This window comes from Tamandua tetradactyla, chromosome 8 (genome assembly GCF_023851605.1).
Source record: "Tamandua tetradactyla isolate mTamTet1 chromosome 8, mTamTet1.pri, whole genome shotgun sequence".
Taxonomy (NCBI): Eukaryota; Metazoa; Chordata; class Mammalia; order Pilosa; family Myrmecophagidae; genus Tamandua; species Tamandua tetradactyla.
In genome coordinates, this window is record NC_135334.1 from 81,870,637 (window position 1) to 81,898,203 (window position 27,567).

Consider the following 27,567-nt stretch of genomic DNA (forward strand, 5'->3'; position numbering starts at 1 on the left):
GAAGATTGGATCAGGATTAAAGCATGGCTTTTCTGGGGTACATAATTTTCAAACCTGCACAATGTGTATGAATTTTTATGTATTGCCTATTTGAGTAATTATGTATATGACTAACATTTTCTGTCCTTCTGTGACCTGGATTTTATCTAATGACCTCTTTGGGTAAAGAGAGGATATTCATTACATGTATTTAGTTGAATTACCAGTTTTCTTCAAAAGTAATATATTAGTTTTTGGTGTAAGATACATTACCTAGGCTGTGATCTCCATCCAAAAACCAGTTCATAACTGAAAAAACATCTACTTTCGCCTGATCAGGGACTTGAATCCCAGACCCTCAGGTTAAAAATCTAATGCTCTACCAACTAAACCATCTAGACCAGATGGAAATCAGTTACTTCAATGATCCAAATGGACTAATGAAGGTGAATTTTTAGGAGGCTTAAAAGTTGGGTAAAATATACCAAACTCTGAAATCTGTGCTACAACTAATTGTTCTGCTGTGCTTTGAAATGTATTGCTTTTTGGTATGTTATTTTTTCACAAAAAAAAAGAAGAAAAAAGTTTATTGTGATGATAAAATAATATTTATTCCATCTAGCTTCCTATATTCTGGAGCAGCTAGAAGGAAAAACCTAAGAGGATGGTATGGTAACCCACGACAAACTATGGGATCTGTCCTGTAAATACTTGTTAAGAGTGCTTTGAAAACTATTGCTTTTTTATTTCTTTGCTTTGTATATATGTTATATTATACAATTAAAAAGTTAAAAAAAAAAAAAGATACATTACCTAGGGCGGGCCACAGTGGCTCAGTGGCAGAGTTCTCACCTGCCATTTCGAAGACGAGTCAGTATTTTTTCTTCCAAACATTTAATCCATGATTCCAGGATAATTTGAAAATATAATGCCACCTTTACCATGAATTAACTATATAAATATGGCTCTAGTTCTAGTTTTCTCTAGTCTGTTCCACTGTGGTTTATATCTATATTTGCTCCATATCCATACACCTTAAATACTATTTCCTTTAACATATATTTTTATGTCTAATAGACACCAGATAGAAGACATCTCTTTCAGGCATCTAGGCCTTTTGGAGAAAATAATTCTACAGTCATCTGGTCAAGTTCCAATAAAAACAAAACGAAAGAAATTATTTTAAGCAGAACTGTATTAATTTCCTAGATGTATGTGAGGAATGTTGATATATCCTTAAAGAAACCAATGAAAAGAAATGCCTTGAGTAATTCTGCTGGCAGTGAAATTTTCAGTTTAGACTCTATTTAGTTATTTTTCCTAACTAATGGGTTCTTAATTTTTATTTTCTATAATTGTACTCATTTCAAGTTATCTTTTATTCCTTTAAATACAGTGTAATTATCATTTGTCTATTAATTCCCATATCTTACATCTTTCTGGTTCTGATTCTATAAAAAGATGTTCCCACAAGTCTCCTATTTGTTCTCCATTTTCCCTGATGTGATGGTCATTATTATTCACTGAGTGATGGTAACTGTATTTTAATAATTCTTAGTAGGAGAACTAAAGGCCTGGGACAAAGAACTTCCTCCAGACTGGTTGTTTGCCTATTCTAGTCACCCTAAAGCACAAAATCTGTTTTTCACCTTAATCCAAGTTCGAGCTTTGAGATTCCTAAACCTCCAGTAGTGCAAATCTGCATCAAGGCCTTGTTTAATTCAGTCTTACCAGTATCTTGAGGGCATCATAGGATAAGTTATTTAGAATTCTCTCCAGAACATTACCTAGGATGTGGCATCTGTGCCTCTCTGCCCAAACAAACACTAAATCCATTGCCCAGGTTGGTGGCTGATTCTTCTGATTTCTCAAATGCCTCGAGGCAAGGAATATGCTGTGCTCACCTCTCTAGATTCTCAGACATTCTGGCAAGGCAATTCCTTTTTGTCCTGTGAGCTTTAATGTGATTTTAAGATATATTTAACACTTCATCATTTCTTTTAGTTGTGCTCGTGATGAGTATTGGTTAAAATTACCAAACCTGTCATTGCTGGAACAGAGCCTCACAGGTAAATTATACTCATGTGAGTGGCAGACTAAACGCAGATGTGCACAAGCAGCACCATAAACAACATGAAGTGTCTTCACCTCCTGCAATCCTTTGCTCAGATGTTATTTTCTCAGTGAGGCCCACATTGACCATTCCCTGCTCCTAATACATAAATCTCTCTGACTCTCTCCTGCTTTCTCTTTTGCATAGCACTTCTTACCTCCCAATAGTCTGTATCACTTACTTGTTACTTTTATGATCTGAGTCCTATGCTAGAAGATATATTTCATAGGGCACATACCTCTGCTTGTCATATATTTCTAATCACCTAGAAAAGTGCCTCGAATATTAGAGATAATATAATTTTTGAAAGGATGAAAGAACAAATGAATGAATGAAATCATCAATGCCATGATGCTACATATATTGACTTGCAAAAAGCAATGCAAGTTGTATCTGAAACAGCAAAGGGGAACAGGAAAAAACTACTGTGATTGTTGTCAACAAATAGAGGTCAATGAGCCTAACCTGGCCAAGTCACACTTTCAGGGGAGAAACAGTTCAGTCTCTTGGACTTTCTTGACCAAAAGGTGGTTGACCACAAACAAGTCACTCTAGACTTGTTCATCACTGTCTCAATGTCAACCAATGATCTGGATTCTCCTCCTGGAAACTGTGACTTGTTTTTGCTGTACTCAGTTCATGAGGAATTCAAGAAACCTTCTTCTTCAAGTAGAATAATCAATGCTTCTGACCTGACTAAAGAATTCACAGTACAGAAATGGCTCTTATCCTCTTCTTCTCTTGGAAGCTCCTGTATTCAAGATTAGTGTCAGAGGCTAAAGTCACAGGCTAGAATTTTATGGGTCCAAAAATTTCCTTCTTAGCAGATAAATTTTATGCAGGCAGACAATCTCCAAGACCTTTACTCTCTGTTACATTTTGTCAATTGCCCTCATTTGTAACCCTCTTGTTATACTTTGTCATCTGTTATAATCATAGTTATCAGGCTTACTTAAGGATAAGCTGCTGATAAAAAATATGCACACTCTTATCAGAAGGTACAATAACTTAGGGTTGTGAACTACTTTTCATAAAACATATGAATACAACTTTTAAAAGATTTTCAGCAGTTTAAGACTTTTTCATGTGAAATAATTTCTGTCTTTTTTTAATGAAAAATTTCATTTCATTAAGGTAACTCACTGTCAGCCTCAGATTTATTATTTTGTATTGGAAAATCCACCTTGCATTTTTTAGAAGCTCCACCTAAGGATATACAGATATACTGTGACCACAGTAACTCCATGTTTATTCTTATGCTCATGTTATGTTATTACACCCAACCCAACAAAATTAAAGGTTTTATTAAGAAAATATTTTTCTACCAAGCTTTCTCCTCAGAGCGCCCTTAATCTCATTATTCCTGAGACTGTAGATGAGAGAGTTCAGCATGGGGATCACCACCATGTAGAACACAGACACCACCTTGTTCTGGTCAGTGGAGTAGCTGGACTTGGGCAGCACATAAATGAATGTAAGGGTCCCATAAAACAGAGTGACCGCAGTGAGGTGGGAGGTGCATGTGGAGAAGGCCTTGTGGTGTCCCTCGGAGGAGCGCATCTTCAGGATGGTGACGAAGATGTAGGTGTAGGAAGTGACTATGACAAACACTGTGATCACAATGATGAACCCAGAGGAAAATGAAGGAACAACTGCAAGAATACTAATACCAGAACAGGAAAGTTTAACTAAAGGAGCAAAATCACAGAAAAAATGATTGACTCGATTTGGTCCACAGAAGACTAAAGAGAAGACGGAAAGAACAAAGGATGAAGCATTGAGAAAACCACCTACGTAAGCCACAGAGAGTAACTGTACACAGATTTGTGTGGACATTTTGGTTGAATAAAGCAGTGGGCTGCAGATTGCCACAAAGCGATCATGTGCCATAGCAGCCAGAATGAAGCACTCAGCTGTCCCAAAGAAGACGGCTGAACCAAGCTGGATGGCACATCCAGAATAGGAGATGGTATTTCTATCCACCAAGAAGTTTACAAGCATATTGGGAGTGACTGAAGATGAAGAACCTATGTCAGCAAAAGCCAAGTGACTCAGGAATAAATACATAGGGTGATGGAGCTGAGAAGAGACTCGGATAAGAATGATTGTGCAGAGATTGCCAGATATGGTCACCAGGTAGATGCATAGGATGACCATAAAGAGGATGATTCGAAGTTTGGGATCATCTGTTAAGCCCAGTAGAATGAATCCTGTCACTGCAGTGCAGTTCCCATCCACCAGGGAATCCATGAGACACTGTCACTGGTATCATAGACAGTCTGGGATGAAAAAACTTATTAAAGAAGTTATGAATTGAATGATTTCGTTTTCCTTCCTAGGAGTATAGGAAATCATTATAAATAAAGCTGAATCTTTCAAGCATTAGTGCATCAAGCAGTGATGACTGTACCTGTATTTTCATTATTGTTCAAACAAAACACCAGAAATCTTCCTTCAAATCTTCAAATAATGTTGCTTTCCTTTTCATAGTATTTTTTTCAAAAAATTATATTTGAGGTTGCTTTAGAACCAAAGAATAAAAAAAGTGACTGATAAAAATCACAAACAGAACTATTGAGTTTAGCAAACTAAAAAATATATATTATATTTAATACATATATACTGCTAAAAAATGAAGATTGAGATACAGCTACCATTTATTATGTGCTCACTAAATGATAAACATATGGCCAAAAACTTCGTATATCTATTTCTAGCTTAGTTCTCATTCAGTACTATTAAGTGTTTTCATTATTATTTTATAGCAGAAGAATGTGAGTGAAAGAAATTATGTAACTTGCACAAAATCAAACAGCATTCGATGAGTCAGAATATGCGCCATGGGCAGGTCTGACTGCGAACCAAATGTGCTATACATGAAGTTAAATAATACTTATCAATGAGTCCAATATTCTTGGTAATGGGTGGCTAATAGATTAGCGTTTAAGTTTTCCAGCAGCTAAAAAATGAATGAAGTGCTTAGTTAGTCATATATCTTGCAATGTGTATTAGTTAAATAAGTCCATTTTTTAAAAGGGAAAATAAAATTGGTCTTAATACCAGAAAGGAATTTCAAATCAGATTTATGAATAAGGTCACCTTGTAAATTTATTGAATATTGTTAATATTGGTTTTTAAAATATTATTCTTTTATTGAACATAATCAAATAGTGTAATCACTATGGAAAAACTGTGTTTGATATTCAGGATATAATTAAAATTAATTTATTCGAATAAAACAAACTGTAATGACATGTTTTAATTGTAGTATTAGATAATGGAATAATTGTGTTTTTGACATAATATACAACTAAATAAAATGTAACATAAAAAGTTAAGAAATTTGCCAAGGTTAATCCAACTAATTTACAGGTTGACTGTCATTTTCCAAGTTTTTTGCTTTGCCTTCTGATCTTTGTCCAATGTATTTTATGGCCTGTGAAGCTAGATTATTCAGACCCCTAAAAAAGTTAGTCTTTCTGCAAAGATATTACTAGCAATAAATCTCTATAGCATCTCAAAGCTAATGAATTTATTAGCATTATAACTGTGTGCTGAGCTTACATACTATTGATAGTTCATATGAGTTTCTCATATTGAATAGGTAAACAAGGAATTCTAGTAGTTTGTATTATGCCTGTTTATTCGCATGAAACAGATTGTGGAAACAGAGTAAGTCACCTCAAGTTGCTTACAAACTGTAACTCAATTACATATTCCCTGTTTCCCAACCATGTCCTGTGAATGCAGAGCCACCCTTAGAAAGTAAAGTGTTTTCAAATGGTAAATAAAAAGCAGTAGGTCAGATTCATTCACAAAAGCCAAAATCTTACCTCTTTGAATAAGAACTTAACTCATTTTTCAATAATAAATCCAAAAATAAGGTGGTTATATAGTTACCTTTTATTATTGTTTTCCTATGAGAATAAATCTCTAAAGACTATAGAGATTCAACTATGAATTCAAAAGCATGATGGATCATTATCATATCTGGGGTAGATATTGGACAGTTCAATTCACAGAAACCTAACTAGTCTTTAAGGATTCTGTCAATTCTCAAATGACCAATTTCTTTTTTTTTTTTAATTCAACATCTCTACTTGGATGTTTAATAGGCATCTCAAAATTTAACATGTACAAAACTGAAGTCTTCATTCAATCCCCCTTTTCCCCACCAAATGTTGTGGTTTTTTACCCCTTATTCCTCCTATTGCTTATTTATTTTTTTGTTCTTAGGTGTTTTTTTTTTTAATTCATCTAACCATACCCTGAATAAAAGGAGTATCAGGAACAAGGTTTTCACAATCACATGGTCACATTTTAAAAGCTATATAGCTATATAGTCATCTTCAAGAGTCAAGATTACAGGAATACAATTCAACAGTTTCAGGTACTTCCCACTAGCCACTGCAATATACCATAAATTAAAAAGAGATATCCATATAATGTGTAAGAATAACCTCCAAGATAAACTCTCGACTCTAATTGAAATCTCAGCCCCTGAAACTTTATTTTGTCATTTCTCTCTTTCCTCTTTTGGTCAAGAAGGCTTTCTCAATCCTGTGATGCCAGGTCCTGGCTCATCCCCAGGAGTCATGTCCCATGTTGCCTGAGAGTCATGTCTCACGTAAGGGGGAAGGCAGTGAGTTCACCTGCTGAGTTAGCTTAGAGAGAGAGAGGCCACAACTGAGCAACAAAAGAGGTTCTCTGGGGGTTACTCATAGGCATAATTATAAGTAGGCTTAGTTTCTCCTTTGCAGGAATACGTTTCCTAGGGGAGAGCCCCAAGATTAAGGGCTCAGCCTATTGAATTTGTTGCCCCCACTGGTTATGAGAATATCAGGGAATTTCCCAGGTGGGGAAGTTGAATATTTCCTCCTTTCTCCCCAAACATCCAAGGAGACTATGCAAATATATTTTTTTCTTTGCCCAGATTAATCTGGAATATATCAAGGCACCACACTAACCTGTACAAACCAACAAGTTCTCATTCCCTAGTCAAGATTCCATGTAATCATGGTGTTTGAATAAACTGCCTGTGGTAGTTAGATTCATTTATCAACTTGGCCAAGTGAAGGTGCCTAGATCTATTGCTGTGGACATGAGCCAATGGCATGTGAACCTCATCTGTTGCTGATTACATCTGTAGTTGGCTAGGAGGTGTGCCTGCTGCAATGAATGATGTTTTATTTAATTGGCTGGTGCTTAAATGAGAGAGCTCAATGTAGCACAGCCCAAGCAGCTTAGCATACCTCATCTCAGCACTCGCAGCTCAGCCCAGGCCTTTGGAGATGCAGAAAGGAATCACCCTATGGAAAGTTGTTGGAACCGAGAGGCCTGGAGAGAAGGCCAGAAGAGAGAAGGCCAGTAGAGATCGCCCTGTGCCTTCCCATGTTAAGAAAGAACCTCAGGGGCTCCTCCCTGCTGGGCACGTGGCGCGGCTGTCTGGGCGCTCAGAGCTGCCGCGGCGAGGACCATGGTGCGGCCCAACATCCTGCTTACCAGTACACCAGGAGTTGGAAAAACTACATTAGGCAAAGAACTTGCATCAAGATCCGGATTGAAATATATTAATGTGGGTGATTTAGCTAAAGAAGGGCAACTATATGATGGCTATGATGAAGAGTATGATTGTCCCATTTTAGATGAAGATAGAGTAGTTGATGAGTTAGAAAACCAAATGAAAGAAGGTGGAGTTATTGTTGATTACCATGGTTGTGATTTCTTCCTTGAACACTGGTTTTTGTGCTGAGAACGGATAATAGTATATTATACAAAAGACTTGAATCAAGGGGTTATAATGAGAAGAAACTACAAGATAATATTCAGTGTGAAATTTTTCAAATTCTTTATGAAGAAGCCATGGCATCTTACAGTGAAGAAATAGTACATCAGCTGCCCAGTAATAATCCAGAAGAACTAGAGAATAATATAAATCAGATATTGAAATGGATTGAACAATGGATCAAAGATCATAGCTCTTGACTTAGAAGACTGGCCACATTTCAGTCACTATTGTTGATATTTTCTTGCCCATGTCATAGAAATTGTCCAGCTATCAGTAAAATTCCTGTATTAAAATTGTGTTGCAATGGGTGGTTCAGTGGGAGACTGGGGCTCGATTCCTGGCCCATGTATCCCTCCTCCCGCCCCCCAAAAAAATTGTGTTGCAAGACTAGCAGGTAGATAGTATTAAAGTTTATTCCTGAGCTTTTTTTTCTCATGAGAACGTTAAACAATCTCATATTTAATGACTACAACACTATTAAGGGTTGAAAGTAAAGACTGTCATCATTTAGTGTTTAAACTGCTAAAGAATAAACAGACAAATAAATAAATCTGACCAAATCGATAGATACCTATTAAGTAGAGGAAAGTGAAGATGATATCTTAGAATAAAACTTAAGACTAAAGATAAAGCATCAGAGTATTCCTTTTTTTTCCCTTTGAAATAGTATTTGGAACTGGTTAAACTTGTACTTTGTACAAAATTCAAATGGTACAAAAAAAGGTACACTGTGAAGTAGGCTTCCCTTCTAGGCTGCTTCTATTCCCCTGCAGCCCCAGTTCCCCTCTAGGAAAAATGTTACTGGTTTTCTGTATGTCTTTTTAGAGATGTGTATGTGTGTACTTTTTAAAAAAGCATTTTGTAGCATATCAAACATGGTTCTGTACCTTTGTTTTATTATTTAATATATTTTGGAAATTATGCCATTGCAGAACATATCGATCTCCTTATTTTTTGTTATTACTTTGGACATAATTTACATGCCATAAAAATTCATTATTTTGAAGTGTACAATCCACTAATTTTTAGTACATTCACAAAGTCATACAACTGTTATCACTAATTCCTGAACATTTTTCACCCCCAAAAGGAGCGCCATGCCCATTAGCAGTCACTCCTGTTAATCTCCTGTCTGCACCTATGTATTTGTATATTCTGCATATGTCATATAAATGGAAGCATACAATATGTGCCCTTGATGACTGACTTCTTTTGGTTAGTATGTTTTCACGATTCATCCACAATGCAGCATGTGCCAGGACTTTGTTCCTGTTTATGCCCAAATAATATTCCTTTTGTTTATCCATTCATCAGTTGCACAGTTGAGGTCTTCCCACCTTGGCTATTATGAATAATCCTATTAACATTGGTGGATAAATTGTGTGGATGGATGTGTCCAATAATTTTGCATCTATAACTAGAAGCAGAATTTCTAGATCATATGGTAAATCTGTGTTTAACTTTTTGAGGAAGTACTAAACTATTTTCCAAAGTGGTTTCACCATTTTATAGCACCATCAACATGACTGTTCCAAATTCTCCACATTGTTGCCAGCACTTATTATTGTCCAGCATTTTATTAGAGCCAGTTATATCTCATTCTGGTTTTGATTTACATTTCCCTAATGACTAATGATGAGTATCTTTTCATGTTCCTATTGGTCATTTCTATTTCTTCTTTAGGTACATAATCTCTTTAGTGTTTACATAGAATGCACAGTGCATTCGCCTTGGGCAGACCTTGATAAGAGGGTTGAAGCACCAGAAAATCTGTCTTATCACAAGCTGGTTATAAAACCAGGAAACAAATATCCGAAAAAGTAAATCCCAGAATTTACATATTAAAATGTATAGTGCGCAACAAGAGAATATGACAAAGAAATAAGAAAGAATGGCCCATCCAAAGTAAGAGGATATACATTTTTAAAACACCTTCACAGAATGCTAGTGATCAATGAAAGGAAGGGAGGGGTAAGGGGTATGGTATGTATGAATCTTTTTCTGTTGTCTTTTTATTTCTTTTTCTGAATTGATGCAAATGTTCTAAGACATGATCATAATGATGAATATGCAACTATGTGATGATATTGTGAATTACTGTTTATATATGTACAACGGAATGATCATAAGAATGTTTGTGTTAGTTATTTTTTTAAAAAATTAAAAATTAAAAAAAGAAAAAAAAAAAAGAAAGAACCTCAGTGGAAAGTTACCTGCCTTTCCTCTGAAGAACTATATGTTAACTAAATAAATCCCCCTTTATTGAAAGCCAGTCCATCTCTGGTATATTGCATTCTGGCAGCTAGCAAACTAGAACACTGCCCATACAAGTTGAATTAGATAATGTGCTAACAAAAATATAAATTTTGTACAAAATAGACATCTCTTCCTTCAGTCTCACATAGAAGGTGAAATTTTAAAATATGGACCATATCATCCCTTTACTCTTTATTCTGATTTACCTTAGTCCTATCCAGATCAGCACCATTCATGTCTCTACTTGAAGTCTCATCAGTTTTTCACTTTTTTTAAACAGTTGCTGTATGGGATAATGCTGATTTTCATAGCTTCAGAGTTCTAACTCTGAGTCTAAGGTATCATGCAAATGCTCAAAATTCCAGGGAATGACCAGGTTAAATATAAATAACTCAGCATCTCAGAATTTAGATAATACAGTTACAACTCCAGAATAGATGTGACTGCTGTTAAGAGCTTATAAACCAGGACCCTTTACAATAGGCGCCAACCTGATAACCCATCCTAGACTTCAATTCTCCCAGTTTGTATATTACAGTTAGTCCATATGAGTAAGGCACGATAATACTTCTCCTCAAGGTTCCTTCCCCTAATTGCTGACTCACAACTTTATTCCTTCTTGCAGCTGCTCAGTAGTCTGTGTATGTATACACCACGTTTCCCCTTTGTATTCCTCAGTCGATGTAGCCTTAGGCCACCTTCATCCATTGCAAATCATGAACACTGCCACCATAAATATCAGTGTGCAAAGGTCCATTCGTGTCCCTGATCTCAGTTCCTCCAATTATGCAACATATTCTTTTGTTTCTATCTAGGTATTCCTGTATAGTTCTACAAACTTCATATAATAATTATTGGGGAGTAAATGTAACTTAATGCTTATAGCTACATATTGATTCCAAGTTTACTTTGATATTTCTGATCACAGAATACTCAGCAGTAATCTTCAGGTAAAAGTTAAACTTATCTTTATCCATTCAATATGTGTTCATTAATAAGTACTTTGTGTTGATATCTATATGACTCACTATTGTGAGACTTGGAGAATAGGAAGTGGAACTTGATGTCAAGTTGAATTTTAAATAACAAAAATTTGTAATACATGTGCATTAATTAAAATAGCAAACATTAGTTAAAAATTAGATATCTTGAAAATTGTATAAATAGAGAACTACAAAGTGAAAAGAAGTTTGGAAGACATCCTGTTGAGAAATAGTATTTCAGTGTCAGTGCCTCAAATTGCTGCCTCCTGAGTGGTATCCTATGGTCCAGATGGATCATGGTGGAATACAAGTATTGTTAACCTGAATTTTTCATTAATCCCAATTTGCTCTTTGAACTCCACTTTTTGGGAGCAGTGTTTATCACAAACAAAATAAGAACCAACATTCATTCACATGTAACTTTTGCCAAAAATTGTGCTTAAAATTTTACCCATATTTAATTCTTCAAACTCGTACAATTTTGTGAAGTAGGTAATTTTATTATCCTCATTTTCATATGAGAGGATTGAGACTGAGGAGTTTAAGCGTCTTGTAGTGGCCAGTGGTTCCAGCTCACATGCTCAGTTTCCCATTCCAGCAACCATTAATATATCCACTTTAATACCCCAGTCCTTCTCTGAAGCCTAAAACCTTCTGGAAATCCTGCTCAGTTCATAGGGAGGCACATAGGGGAGACATTTAAGACCCCTAAGGGCAACCCACAACCATTGGTGGCTATAATTCATGCAAAAAAACCTTTTCTCTACCCTTCATATGCACAATTTTAGGAGCCAGTCTCTGTATTTCCTGCATGTCCCAGTAGAATCAAACCTTGATGCTATAACAGTGACCTTGATCACACACACCTTCTAATAGCTTTCCCTCCTGGTCTGTCTCACTTTCCCTGCTTCCTTTCCCCAGCTTTCTGGATCACTTCCCAAATAAACTATTTGCAGCCAAATCCTTGTCTTATGAACTGCCCTTGGGGAAACCCAAACTTAATTAATAGAGAGATGTATTCCTCCTCCTATCCCAAATCACAAGACAATAAAGAAAATATCTGGGAGACCTTCTATGTTTTTTACGTTCCAGTGCTTATACAACATAAAGTGTGCTGAGTTGTTCCATCTGTCAGCTTCAAACTGTTATTGGACTGCTCTAGTAAAATTTTGATTTGTTATTGTACTTTGCAGCTCTAGACATTGTTTCTTTCTTATTTATAGTTCCTATATCTAATTGAGACTGTTTTATTTACCAATATATGAAAAATTTTTAAAGATGTCTGTGTTCCTTGACACAGAGATCTTCAAAATACGTTCAGTTTCATCATTATTATTATGATTCATATTTTGTACATTATAAATGCTATCAACTCCAGGCCATAGTCAACCCTGCCATGGCTGCTGCCTGAACTTCTGCTACATCCTTGGGAAAGGGTGATCAGTCCAGAAGCCCTAGCAGAGGTGGCTGAAGAGAGAGGGGGAACCAGATTCTGGCATAGTCACCAGGAACTGCTTTTTTTAAATGTAGGATTGTCTGAGATGAGGGCCTGAGCCATCTCAGAATCCCATATTCTGGGATGGGGATCTGAGATGGGGACCTGAGATGGGGATATAAGATGAGGAGTCTGAGATGGAAGTCTGAAATAGGGGTCTGAAGTGGAGAGTCTGAGATGGGGATATGAGATGGGAAATCTGAGATGTGGAGTCTGGGAATGGGGTCTGTGATGTGGAGTCTGGGTTGGGCGTATGAAATGGAGGTCTATGATGTGGAGTCTGGGTTGGGCATATGAGATGGAGGTCTGAGATGTGGAGTCTGGGATGGGGTTTGAGATGGGGGTCAGAGATTGGGAGTTTGGGTTTGGCATTTGAGCTGGAGGTATGACTGGGAACTGTGGGATTTGAGCTGGGGGTCCTAGGTGGGGTCTGAGATGGGAGCCTGAGATAGAGGTCTGAACTTGGGGAGTCTGAGCTCAGACTTAAGTTGGTTAAATAGGGAAGGGTAAAAGCTGCTTTGTAGGACCTTAGTGCTTTAGCATTTTCATAGTCCTTTGAAGCTCGGGATCTCTCAGCTTCTTTTGTTTGGGAAGCCTGGAGTGGTTTCCACCTGTGGGTTCTTTGGAAATAGGCTCCTTCAGTGGTGCCCTATCTACTGTTTGTGTCCATGACCTGGGCTCAACCATCATCAAAGTCCTGAAGACAAAGTGGTGCCAAAAGAGGTGTCTGGAGGATGCGGATAGACTCTCACTTGACAAGCCAGAATGGGTGCAGGAATCCCCTATTCTGTTCTAGCATGGAGCTGCCAGATGATCTACAGGTCAGGCCTAAAAGCTGTATGATTTGCAGCCCAGTCACTAAGGATAGGAGACTCTGGCATTGTGGTTGCAGGAGGCATGGAAAATATGAGCCTGGCTCCTCACTTGGTTCACTTGAGAACTGGAATAAAGAGGGTGATAAGTCAACAACTGATAGTATCCTCTGTGATGGTCTTACAGATGCATTTCACAACTATCACATGGGTATTTCAGCTGAAAATGTAGCTAAAAAATGGCGAGTGAGTAGAAAAGACCAAGACAAGCTTGTAGTTATGTCCCAGAACAATATGGAGAGTGCACAGAAAGCTGGCTGTTTTGTTAAAGAGATTGTACCAGATTTTGTATCTTCTAGAAAAGATCCTACTGAAGTTAAAACAGATGAATTTCCTCATGACATGAGCGAAATAGAAGCTATGTCCAAACTAAAGCCTTATTTTAGTTGGAAGAGGAACAGTTACCACAGCTAGCGCTTCAGGACTAAGTGATGGTGCTACAGTTGTGGTTCTTATGAAGAAATCAGAAGCTAATAACTGAGGGTTTACACATCTAGCACAGATCATTTCCTGGTCACAAGTAGGTATGGATCCTTCTGTTATGGGAATGTCACCAATTCCAGCAGTAAAGCAAGCTGTTGCTAAAGCAGGCTGGTCACTGGAGGATATTGATGTATTTGAAATCTGTGAAGACTTCTTTGAAATTTTCTCTGTTGCAATAGCTAAAGAACTTGGTTTAAACTTAGAGAAGGCCAACATTCAAGGAGAGGCTATAGCTTTGGGACATACTCTTGGACTATCTGGCGGTCAAATTCTTGTTACCCTGTTATACACAATGGAGAGAAATGGTGGAAAATCATTTGCTGCCAAATATATCAGAGGTGGGATGGGGATAGCAATGTGTGTCCAAAGAGGATGAAATTATTCTAACAATCATTCTGAAAAACTAAACTTGAACCTCATTTCTTTTTAATTGTACTAGGTTATAATGTGCAATATGTGAAAACGATGTGAATGAATGTATGGGAAATTTGGTGAGGCAAAATAAGTCAGAAATGAAAGAGCAAGTATGGTATGGTCTGCTTTAGAAAATGCTTATAATAAAACAGGGACCTAAATTATGTGGCCTCACTCTCATTAAGCCCAACTCTGAAAGTGAATTCATTGCCCTCTCCGCTACGTGGGACATGAATCTGGTGTGGGAGATGGCTCCCAGGAATGAGTCTGACCTTGGCATCATGGGATCAACAATTCCATCCTGACCAAAAGGGGAGAAAGAAGTGTAACTAATAAAGTATCTGTGGCAGAGAAAGTTCAAATAGAGTCAAAAGGCTACTCTGGAGGTTGCTCTTACGCAAGCTTCAGTTAGACCTTGCTACCTATCATAACATGACAAACCCCAACTAGAACCATTCCAGCCAATCCTAAAGAACACCTAGAGTAACATATAAGATTCCACAAGGGTTCCATGCAATAGCATAACTTTCCAAAAACTTACAACCTCCAGATGGGCCCCTGAACCAGATAAACCCTGAAACCTAGAGGGCCCAGCCATTCCAGAACAGCAGCTAGTTCCATCTCCCTACTCCATGTTATTGACAGACGCTTCCAGCATGAAAAAATTAAAATGGACATAGCCCAAACACCCCTAAAAAGAAGGATAGAAAGATCAAAGGTAATGGTGGAGTTATACAAAGATGACAGGATTTAACAAATGAATATGATTGCTGTATCATTAAATTGATATCTCTTTTAGTCTCTAGTACCTTAGAGCAGCTAGAAGTAAAAGCCTAAAATTGTGGAATTGTAACCCATGTCAAACTCTGAAATATGTTCTACAACTAATTGTTTTGCAGTACTTTGAAATTTATTATTTTTTACAAAAAGAAAAAAAAGTCAATTGTGGTACAAAAATATACCTTCTAGTCCCCTATATTCTGGAACAGCTAGAAGGAAGAATCTGAGAGCATCATATGGTAGCCCATGACAAACTCGCTTTGAAAACTATTGCTTTTTTCTTTCTTTGCTTTGTATATATGTTATAGTAAACAATTTTTAAAAAGTATGTAACTTTTCAGAGAATTGTTTAAAACTTTTTGAAAAAAAAAACCAAATCATTATTGTTTTCACTTGTTTTAGATGAGAGTAGGGTTTTCACTTTTACCCAGCTATTAATTTTTTTTTTTTTTGCATGGGCAGGCACCAGGAATCGAATCCAGGTTTCCAGCACGACAGGTGAGACCTCTACCACTGAGCCACCATGGCCCACCCGCAGTTATTAATTTTTTTAAGTAAGAAAGCAAATATTTGTAAATAACTTTGATGTAAGTTGGGAAACAGTTGTAAAAAAAACATAAAGATCAAATAAGAATATATAATTCTGTTAAATTTGCATCTTTAGCATAAGCTCACTATTAAAAAGGTTTTGGTAAAAGATTTGAAAACTTTTCAAAAAGATAAACTAGAGCATTACAAAATATCATAATAGAATCTCATTTATAAAACCTGAAGGTGTTTCATAATTTTATTGAGAACCCTGCACATGAGACACAGTCGGGGCGGGGGGGTGCTTTCTTCGTGCTGCCATCCCTTGTCCTTATGTTCTGCCTATGTGCCAGTATGATTAGACTTCTACAGTAATGTTCTTTTAAAATTCTTCATAGAATTTTGGAGTTCCTTCGAAATTCTACATAGATGCAGCATAGCTTTTAAGGTCCCTGATGACATATATCATCTCCTTATAGTAAAAGGATAGAGGGGGAAAACCCTTTAGCCTTCTCTAAGGACAAATTTGACTGGGTTTAACTCTTTAACTGTTTCCTCGAAACTTTAGTAATGGTATAATGTTAGCTGGTACCATGCAATATTGCTTATAGAAAATATAATAACTTAATTTTAAAATGCATCTGGATTGGAGAACCATGGGTGAAGTATAAATCTATAGTAAAAAACATTGCTTTAAGCTTTCTTCAGGGCAGCAATTCTCACTCCAGTCTTCTTGTTTCATGAAGCTCCCCCAGGGGCATTTTCCTTCTTCCTCTCCAAAGGTTTCTGGCTGCACAGGCTCTGTAGCTCTTTCCAGAATGGTTCCCTCTTGGGCTCCAGTAAGTAACCCCACCTTGAATGGGTGGAAACTCAACTCCATGAAAGCCATCTAATCAAAAGTTACCATCCACAATTGGGTGGGTCACATCTCCATGGGAACAATAAAAAAAGCTCCCAGCCAGCAATATTGAATGAGAATTAAAGGACATGGCTTTTCTGGGGTCCACCACAGATTCAAACCAGCACAGTGCTCTATGTTACTGTTTTCAGGAAGATAGTTAAAAATATTATGCCAATATTTCTTCATATCTTGGAGAAGGTGAGGAGGGGTCTGTAACTCCATTTCCAAGCTGTTATTTCTATTTCTTCTTCTATAGGAGACTTAAATTGTATTTGGAAAAATAAAGGATGAAAATAATAGCAAACAGAGAAAGACTAATAATTTACAGTAGAGAGACACAGAGCTGCAGCAGCATGTAGCCCCGTCTGCCTTTGGCAGACTTCAAGAGAAGCCATAGATATCTATTGAAAATAAATAATATTAGCTCAGGATTCACTACCTGCCCTCTGACTAGGTACCGAAGAAAAAAGTACCGCTCTCCACTAATAAGGGCCTTTAAGCAGGAAGCAGAAATGCCACACAACAAGAAACAAGTACAATGTGGGCTGCAGAAAGAAATTCAGTCTATATATGAAAAGGCTGGCAATGACAGTTAAGGGTTATACATAGTCCCTCAGTAAAAAAGGGTTCTGAGCCCCCAATCAGAATGCAATATTTGTGTATAATATGTGTGCACAATAAAATATATGCATCCCCATATATGCACTGACTCTGTCTTATGGTGTTCTCCAAAAGCAGTACCTGAGACAGCAGTTCTTATGCAAGTGATTCAGTGAAGGAGTACTTTCAGGGGAAAGCTGTAAGGGAATGAGAGAAGCAGGACAAAGCAGGGGAACAATCCTGACAAAGATGAAGTGTAGCTTCAGTTTGACCCTTCAGCAAACACTTGTGCATGAATGGCACCTGTGTTGCCCTTATTTGAGGAATGGGACCGTTATGTTGTTATTTTGTAAATCATTGTATCATTCAGTTATTGTCTATGTACCCTAGGTATGAGGGCATGTATTCCCAATTGTTTCCAGTCAATAATATTTCTTTTAGCCAAAAGCCATCCTTAAAATATATATATATATACACATGCACCCAGATATATATATATGGCATAATAGCACCCAACCCTCTAAGAATTTTAGTGACATGTTCATTAGCCTGGTAAATGAGACCTGGAAGGCAGAGAAATGTCTACCTAGCTTCAGAAAGTCCCAATTTATTGTTATGTACAGCTTCAGAAAGTCCCAATTTATTGTTATGTACAGCTGTCTAGACCACTGCACTGCATTGAGGCTCTGGTACCCATTGGAAGCCATCCAGATTAAGTGCATCTCCTTACAAAACTCCTTCTTAATGACAGTAATTTGTTACACATTATATAAGCAAAAGGCTTCTTGGATGAGGTGACATTTATGCTAAATTTTTTTAAATGGCCAAGATTTTTGAGGATGAAGTCAGGGAAAGGGCATTTCAGACAGAGGGAACAGACCAGAGAATGAGGAAAGTACGGTATTTAATAAGGAAAAGTAAGTTGTCTAATTTCCATAAGTAATGAAATTATGAGGGCAGATACTGGAGATGGTACTATAGGATCAGATAGTGGAAGACTTTGAATGCTGAGCTGATAAGAGAGGCAATTAGGGGCCATTTTGTGAATAGTTTGGATGAAAGTGGATTTTCCTTTTCAGCAAGACCTGCAACAGAGTTGCCTCATGAGAAAACCATCACAGTGATATATATTCATTTTCTTTCTACCCATCTTCTACAAATTCCCCAGGTGTCTCTTTACACAGGTGTTCCCTTGCCCTGTGAATAGAGCAGAAGAGACCTGAGGGACTTGACAAATTTTCAGACTTATAAAATATGCCTGAAAAAATCATCTCTATTTTAAGATATATTTTTCATTAATTTGATTTTACTAATTTCAGTTGTTACTCAGAAGTATAAGAGAAATATCACTGACAAGTTTCTATGGTATGTTTGGATTTAAAAATCATTTTTGTGAGTATCATGCTGGGTGATAGCTACACAGAGCACAAGAATCCTGGTATCTAAAGAAGTGGTCTCAAGATAATGGTGTACGGTGGCCCCAGGACTCTCATTAAAATCTTCATGGAACTAAGCTCCATACTTAAGAAATGGAGAATACACTACCTACTATGTTATAAGAGATTTAGTTTCAGGCACAGAGTAGACTTATTATAGGCATTCAGGGGAAAATTGACTTAAAAATTATCACTGAATTATGAGATAAATTAAATACAGGAGGACTTGCAGAAAGCCATAATTGAGTTGAGAAACTATAGATTCTTCCTACAGCTAATTACTTCATGATTTTAAGGAACTAGAACATAATTCTCCTGTAGAGGATGGAAATTTTAGAGTTTACAATGAGCATTATTCTATATTTTCTGATAACCAAGTAACTATGGGAATTAATAGTTGATTGGACGATATTAAAATATGAGCAGAGATAAGCTGGAAATTAAGAGTGTTTTCCATCTCAAATCCCTGGTAGAGCTGGAATCCAGAAAACTGCATGGAGGAGTAGTTTGAAGAACAGAGAGAAGCTTGGCAAACTCAAGACAAATCCAGGTATGGAAACAGGGTAAGTCTGGGGCAAAACAAATAGAAGGGTTGACACAGTGTTATAGGCATCTTACTCTCCAGTGTCTGCCATGATCATCAGGAAGAACAGAAATAAAGTAAAACTGATAGTCATTTTATCACTGTAGAACTTGACTAATACAAGAAAATCATGATTTAGTGTGGACATATATGAAGAGGAAAGTATTATGAAAGTCAGAAATTGTCAACCAAACTCACTGAGAAAGGTTTTGCCAACTACACATATCCTTATATCCTTGAGATTTCTCTCCTTGAAGAAAAATTTGTGGTTCGTGAGATTGGAATGTATGGTTTTAATAATGTTTTCATGGCAATTCTGATATGTTCCCTAGTAAATGACCAATTATGTAGGTCAAGTATGATTTGATACTACAGTAAATAGAGGTAGTATCTAGAATGAGAAGAATTAAAGTCTCTTTCTCCAGTGCTCTAAGCAAACCATTGCTGGAGTTTGAGAAAATTTATTTGTTCAGCATTCAGTAAATCCAATATTGAGAGAACTCTATATATTGGGAAAAAATAGAACTGTGCCTAAGAAATAATTGTGGGAGGTTTCCTGGAAAAGACAGGGTTCCATTTATTCCTACAGTTTTTGAACTAACCTCACTCAAAAGCCTACACTCACAGGCGGGCCACGGTGGCTCAGCAGGCAGAGTTCTCCCCTGCCATGCCAGAGACCTGGGTGCCTGCCCATGTAAAAAAAAAAAAAAAAAAAAGACAAATAGCCTACACTCACTAGGCTTAAGCTGAAAGTTAGGGAATACAAAATTTCAAAACAGGTCTCTGCCCTATCTCGTATAGAAACCAAGCTTTTAAAAAACTTCATCACAATAAAATGGAATGTGAACCTAGAGGAAGTGGCTATCACAGCCAGTAAGGTTTAGGCCGGCTTCTTCATGAAGGTGATATTTGCATTGTCTTTTCAAGAAAACTAGGCATTTAGCAGGAGAATAGGGCAGGAAGCACATCGCAAGTTGGAGAAAACCATGTTATTGTACATAGAACAGCCAGAAAAGGGCATGTTATGTTTGGGAAACGGTGGGATGTTCCTGTACAGGAGAAGTTGGTGCTGGGAACTGAGGCTGAACAGGTAAGATTTTGAATGCCATGCTAAGACACTTGCACTAAGGGAGGGTATGTAATTGCCTAAAGAACCAAATGGGTCTCCAGGCTCTCATTGCCTGGCTGTCAGTATAAGCTTCTCTAGTTACCAGCTGTATCACCTTTGGAAAATTAAGTAACTCTCTAAGCCATAGTTTTATTACATTTACAGTCATGAAAACAATTATTTAATTCTTTCAATAGCTATGAAAATGTATAAGAATATATTACTGAAGCATGCAATAAGGATTAGAAGATATTAGTATTGGGGGATACAAAAGAGGTCTATAATAGAAATATAGCATGATCAGATATTTAACATAGAAAAGTAGGTGAAGGATAGGACTGGGAGAAAGACTATATACTCTCGCAAACATTCAAATGAATGATAAAGTAGAATGAAGGAGACATTTTTGGATCATAGAATCTAAAAATGTGAACAAGAAGATAGAATGAGAAGTCAAATGAATCCAATCTAGGTCCTAAAAAATTAGTAAAAGTCTGATAGGAAGTGAAACAAAGGAGGGGGATTTGAGACAAAGGGGGCCCTATGTGCAAAGGCACAGCAGCATGAAGAATCATGTCTTCAGAAAATATAGGGTACCACAGTTTGGTTTGAGTGTCAGATAGGTGGGCAGATGTGGAGGAAATTGAACCGGGAGCAATCTCTTGGGATCAGTTTGTGAGGAGTACTGAATGTTGTGCTAGGATTTCTTAATTCTCACCCTATGAGCAATGTGTAGCTATTCATTATTTTGACACTATTAGTGATTTAATATATCCTGAGCTTAGGAGTCCAAGCATCTTTCACGGTGTGGTGCCTTAAGCAAACTTGTGAGAAATTTATGACTAATGGCCACACAACTAAGGAAGCACCATGCTCCCCCTGTAGGATATATGCAGGGAAATGGCTGAAAGAATTTTAAAAAGAGGATAAAAATGTTGAAAAGAAGCATTTTGGAAGTGACTTATTGAGTGTAAAAGATAAGGAAGGAGTAAAAAATGGAGTCAGATAGTAGCTCTCACTGATAGCTATAAGTAGGATAGGAAATATGGGGAAAACTCTGATTTGTGGGTAACTATAACCAATTCATTTCTGAAAATCTGGTATTCAATGCTTGGAGAACATTCAGGCATTAGAGATGTACTGAAGGAAATTGGAGATTGTTGTTTGGTGGGGGCTGGAATTGCAGAATCACACGAGCTGAAGCAACAAGACTGGAGAAGTTTGTCCTTTAGAAGTAAAGTGGAAAACCTTCAGAGGAAAGAGTGTCTTTAGTGGAGAGATCTTAAAAGTGAAGCCATATGGGGCTTGATTGAAGGTTACTTGGACAGATGAATTTCCCACCTTAGACTTTTTGTATTATCTGTTCCCTGAGCCTATAATGCTTTGCACCTGGTACTTATATGTTGGTTGCTTATCGTCATTCTAGTCTCCATTTAATTAGAACATCTCTTTAGAGAAGACTTCCTTGACTCCACAAACCAAACTACTCAAGCACTCTCACATCACAGAGACCCTAAGTGTCTGGTTTCATATTGTGTGTCCCATGAGTAGAACTGTCAGGTGCATGATAAATATTAAGGCAATCTAAGTTAAATGAATTCATGGCTTCTGATAATCACATAACCACTCTGTACTTGGCTGTCATCTTTTGTAAAACCCAAATGAAAAGTCCAATCATATAAATTTGTGAGAATTAAATGAGATAGCTCTAATATCCAGCACATTACTTAGCATATTTTAGGTATTGGGTTGGTACTGGTTACCTGACTTAATTCATCATTTATTCTTTGCCTACCAGTGTATTGTAAATAAAAGACATCTTACCTTTAATTAACAATATATTTTCTTCTTTTTCTTTAACATTTGCAGATATTACAGAATAATTTCCTGCCCGAGTTTCTCTTCCTCTCCCCAACCCATTCATTCCCGCCCACCACCACCCCGCTTCCCCACTATTTTTCTTTCCCTTTGCCTTTAATAGTTACTGAAACTAAAATGAAAATTCTGTGCCGATCTTCATACCACTTTTATGCCCACATGGAGTGGATGTTTAATGGATAGTAGAATAAAAATTAGACGTGCAAAATTGACCTGACAAAATTGAAGTGATTCTTTTCAGATCCACCTAAGTAGTTTATCAGCTGGAAAGGTTCTGGTGGTTCTGCTAAAATCTCAGAAGTTTCTCAGATTTTCATGACCAAAACATGCCATTCTGGAATGAGATATCTTCTCCAAAATCATTTTTATTCCAAGCTAATCTGTTATATCAGGCATTTGGAAAAGAACTTTAATGAAATTTTCTTAAAAATGATTATCTTAAAAACTACTATGACTAATTATTACCATGGATAGGAAACAAGCAGAGGTTAAAACATGTTTCATTTATCTCGTATTCATTTATCTGATATAATCATTGTCGTAATTACCACCCTCATAGCTTATGCATTCTGGGGCGAACCTCTGAAGATAGAATTACATTAAAAGAAATGTCGAAGTTCTTACAGAAAGTTTTACTGTACTTTCTAAATCATTTTTAGATATTATATTGATTTTATTTAAGCAATCAATAGTTTATTAAGAATTCGTAATTGCCAAACTACCATTAAAGCATGCAAAACATTTGAAAGTATGGTGAATGAGGACATAAACACTTTTGTTTATAATTCCCTTGTTTATACAGATTCTGTTGGCAAAGAAAGAAAAAATAAAGATTGTTTAGGTGATGGGGCTATGAAGAGATATTTGAGCCTATTCTATAGCATTTATACGGAATCTCCTATTAGAATGTTTTCCCTCATCATTCCACCCTCTGATCTTGGAATCAACCAGTGCATTTGACTCCCTTATCTCAGTTTCTCTCATTAAGAGTTGTCTTGATTTTACCTGGGGACACTTGATTTGAGGTGGTAACATCAGTGCAGAAGGAGGTAATAGCACTAATCTCAGAATTGACCTCAAGTGCTTCTGCACCTTGTGGGAGAGAGTTGCTGATCCCACCAGGAAGATGGGCAATCATACAGCAGTGAGCACATTCTTTCTGTGGGGATTTTCCAGTTTCCCAGACCTTCAGGGTCTTCTCTTTGTGGTGATTTTCTTCTCCTATGTGACCATCCTAACTGCAAATGTGTCCATAATGGTGGCCATCAAGCTCAATCACAACCTTCACACCCCCATGTACCTTTTCCTCTGTGGCTTGTCCTTTTCAGAAACCTGTACCACTATGGTAATCATCCCCCGCATGCTGGTGGACTTGCTATCCGACAGCAAGATGATTTCTCTCCCTGATTGTGCGACACAGATGTTTTTCTTTTTTGGCTTAGCAACCAACAACTGCTTCATCATGGCAGCCATGTCCTATGACCGTTACATTGCCATCCACAACCCACTGCACTATGCCATGCTGCTGAACAGAAAGATCTGCTTTCAACTGATGATGGCCTCTTGTGTGGCTGGAATTCTGGTGTCCCTGTGTATTGTCATTGTAGTATTCAACTTGTCATTTTGTGACTCCAGAATCATCCAGCATTTCTTCTGTGACATCTCTCCTGTGGTCTCCCTTGCTTGTGATTCTACTTCCCTTCATGAACTGGTCATTTTTTTGCTCTCTGCTTTTGTGCTGGTGGGCAGCTTTATCTTAATTATGATTTCCTATGTCTTCATTATATCTATAGTTGTGAAGGTGTCCTCTGCAAAGGGGAGGCGTAAGGCTTTCTCAACTTGTTGCTCCCACCTCATTGTGGTATCCATACACTACGGATTTGCTTCATTTGTTTATTTGAGGCCAAAGAACAAGGACTCATTCCATGAGGACATGCTGATGGCTATGACTTATACAGTGCTGTCCCCTCTGCTTAACCCCATTGTTTACAGTCTAAGAAACAAAGAAATGAAGCTAGCCCTAAGGAAAGTACTAGGAAATGCAAATAGACTTGTCCCTCAGATAGCAAATAAAAAAGCATGAACACTTAGGAAATGTACAGAATTTTGGTAAATAAATGTGGATAAAGAGGAGTACTTTTAAAGAATTGCTATTTTGTGTACACAGCAACTAAAGTATTGTCTAATTGCCACATATATCCTGGCCTCATCATTTTCCTAGAGTAAAACAAGATGCAATTTTAAAATATTTTTTTAAATGTTCTAAAATACGCATGTAGTAAACTTTACAAAAAGTGTTTTGGAACACAATATATTCATTATAGCAGTAGCCTTTGAAGAAGAAAGAAAATTATTATATTAAGGGGAAAGAGAAAGAAAGAATAAGAGAAAGGAAAAGAGAGAGAGGGAAGGAGAGAGAGAGGAAGGAAGGAATGGAAGGGAAGGAAAAAGGGAGAGAGGAAAGGAAGGAGGAAAGAAGGAATATTGACAGTTTACTTACTCAGAAAAGAGAAAAAGCATAAACACAGAGTTAGACTAGAGAATGAGGAAATAACAACAATGCAGATAAATTAAAAGCATTTTAAAAGAATATTTTGTGATAGTTAATTTTGCATCAACTTGACTGGGTTATGGCATTCAGTTCTTGGTCAAACAGTGGCCTAGATATTGCTGCAGAGATATTGTAGATATGTTTAGCATCTACAGTCATTTACCTTTAGTAAAGGAGATTACCATTCATAATGTGGATGGAACTCGTCCAAGTAGTTGGAGGACTTAAAAGCAAAGGAATGAAGTTTACAGGAAGAAGAAGAAATTCTACATCAAGACTACATCAACTCCCCTTGGAATTTTCATCTCGCTTTCCCAACAGATTTCAGGACCAAGACTGCAGCATCACTTTTACTGGAATTTCCTGCCCCTTCATCTGCCCTGCAGAACTCGGACTTACCAGCCCCCATAATTTTGTAAGCCATATCCTTAAAATAAAGCTTTTATACATACATAGATATTATATCCCGGTGGTTCTGTTTCACTGGAGAATCCTATCTGAAATAACTTTTTCAACACTTTCAAACAAATTTGGAAACTTGATTGGAATGTATGAATTTCTAGAAAAATTAAACTGCCCCCCACCCCCAAAGAGAAATTTTTAACACACCAATTTCCATGGATAAAATGGAAAATCTGTCAAAGATGTATTTGGTCTATGTCTCATCAAAGAATTTGGCCAGATGATTTCATAATTAATGTGTTCAAATCCTCAAGGAACAGATAGTTCAAATACTACAAAACTAAGTTAGAGCATAAAGATAAATAGCTTCTAATTCATAAAACTCACAGACATGGAAAGTGCTGTGTATTGCTGTGGTTTGATTGTGGCAATGGTTGTACAATTTTGAAGTAGATTGTGGGAGAAATTAGCTGATATACAGAGGTCAAGGCATTTTGAGGCCACATTGTCCAGGTGGTTCTTAGTGGGTGTTAAGTGGTATCTTGTTGTGGTTTTGATTTGTATTTCCATGATGATTAGTGATGTCAAATATATTTTCATGTGCTTAGTGGCCATTTGTAATGTCTACTTTGTAGAAATATCTATTCATATATTTTGCCGTTTTGTAATTGGACTATTTCATCTTTTTATTATTGAGTTAAAGTGCTCTTTATATATTTTAGATACAAGTCCTTTGTCAGATACATGATTTGCAAATATTTTCTTTCATTCTGTCTTTCTTGACAGTTTCCTCTTAAGCACAAAAGTTTTAAATTTTGACAAAGTCCAATTTATACATCCTTTGTTGCTAGTACTTTTGATGTCACATACAAGAATACATCTCAAATCTGAGGTCAGAAAGATTATCCCCTATCCTTTCTTGTTAAAGTTTTATAGTTTTAGCTCCTACATTTAGGTCTTTGACCAGTTTTGAGTTAATTTTTGTTTATAGTGTGAGGCAAAGGTCCAGCTTCATGCTTTTGCATGTGGCTACTCACTTGTCCCAGAACCATTTGTTGACAGGGCAATTCTTTCCACATTGAATCGTCTTGGCACCTTTGTCAAAAATAAATTGATCATTGACATAGATTTATTTCTGGACTCTCAATTCTATCCCATTGATCTTTATGTTTATACATATGCCTTAATACACTGTTTTGATTACTGTTTCTTTGTAATAATTTTTGAAATCAGAAAATGTTAAGTTCTCCTACTTTGTACTTCTTTTCCAAATTGTTTTGGTTTTACTGAATCCCTTGTAATTCCGTAAGAATTTTAGAACCAACTTATCACTTTCTACAAAGAAGCCAGCTGGGATTCTGATGGTGATTACATTGAATCTGTAGATCAAGTTCATGAGTATTGTCACCTTGACCATATTAAATCTTCTGATCCATTTACCTGGAATGTTTTCCCACTTATGTCTTCTTTAACTTTTAGAACAATGTTTTGTAGTTTTTAGATATACATTTTGCACTTCTTTTGTTATATTTACTACCAAATATTTTATTCTTTTTTTTTCTTTTTGTATGCTGTGTGGCCAGGGTCGCATTCCATTCTTTTTCCATGTGAATATCCTATTATTGCAGTACAATTTGTTGAAATTTTTTGTTTTCTTTTTGTTTGGCTTTTGCTTGTTTGTTTGTTTGGGAAGCGCATGGGCCAGGAATCAAACCCAGGTCTCCCGCATGGCAGGAGAGAATTCTACCACTGAACATCCCTTGCACCCTCTCTTTTTTGTCATTTTGCAAAGGAATTGCTTTCTTACTTTCATTTTCAGATTGTTCATTGCAAATGTAAAGTAATATAATTGATTTTTGTATGTTGATAGTATATCCTACAACCTTGCTGTGGGATTTTTTTAGTGTATTCCTTAGGGTTTTTGTTGTTGTTGTTGTTATTGTTATTCTTAGGGTTTTATGTATACAAAATCATATCATCCACAAAGAGAGATTTTTTTACTTCTTTCTTTCCCATCAAGATGCCTTTTATTTCCTTTTCTTGCCTAATTATTCTTGTCTAAAAAGTGGTGACAGCATATGTCCTTGTTTTGTTCTTGGTGTTAGGGGAAAGTATAGAGCGTTCTTCCATTAAGTATGACGTTAGCTGTAGATTTTTTCATAATTGTCCTTTATAGGGTGAGGAATTTGCCTTGTTTTTGTCATGAAGCTGTTACTTTTATCAGATGCTTTCACTGTGTCTGTAGAGCTGATTAAGTGGTTTTTGTTTTTTATTCTATTGATATGGCATATTGCATAAATTGATTTGGGGATGTTAAACCATCTCTGCATTCCTAAAAGAAATCCCTCTTAGTCATTGTGATGATTCTTTTTATATATTGCTAGATTCAATTTAGTAGTATTTTATTAACAAATTTC

General features: G+C 36.7%; 2 protein-coding genes and 1 pseudogene across 6 annotated transcripts in view; 2 read left to right on the forward strand and 1 right to left on the reverse strand.

The window, feature by feature from the left end:
• LOC143644635 (olfactory receptor 5M5-like) overlaps positions 1-27,567 on the forward strand; it is a 384,306-nt gene that overhangs the window by 282,725 nt on the left and 74,014 nt on the right. The window contains exons 2-4 of one of the 5 annotated variants that reach the window (XR_013156795.1): positions 15,626-15,661; positions 19,102-19,191; positions 25,070-25,316. The gene's annotated coding sequence lies outside the window, so the exon portion shown is untranslated. Of the gene's footprint in view, positions 1-15,625; positions 15,662-19,101; positions 19,192-22,188; positions 22,740-25,069; positions 25,317-27,567 lie in introns of those variants that run through there. The other 4 variants (XR_013156796.1, XR_013156794.1, XM_077113871.1 and 1 more) reach the window with 4 other exon arrangements.
• LOC143643640 (olfactory receptor 5P76-like) lies at positions 3,398-4,343 on the reverse strand. Its single transcript, XM_077112243.1, has one exon. The coding sequence runs from the start codon at positions 4,340-4,342 to the stop codon at positions 3,398-3,400; it is 945 nt and encodes a 314-aa protein (XP_076968358.1). The 5' UTR covers position 4,343.
• On the forward strand, positions 7,511-8,364 carry LOC143643641 (adenylate kinase isoenzyme 6 pseudogene; annotated as a pseudogene).

Excerpts from the sequence above, each read along its gene's own strand:
- LOC143643640 (XM_077112243.1), bottom strand. The coding sequence starts at position 4,342 with ATGGATTCCCTGGTGGATGGGAACTGCACTGCAGTGACAGGATTCATT.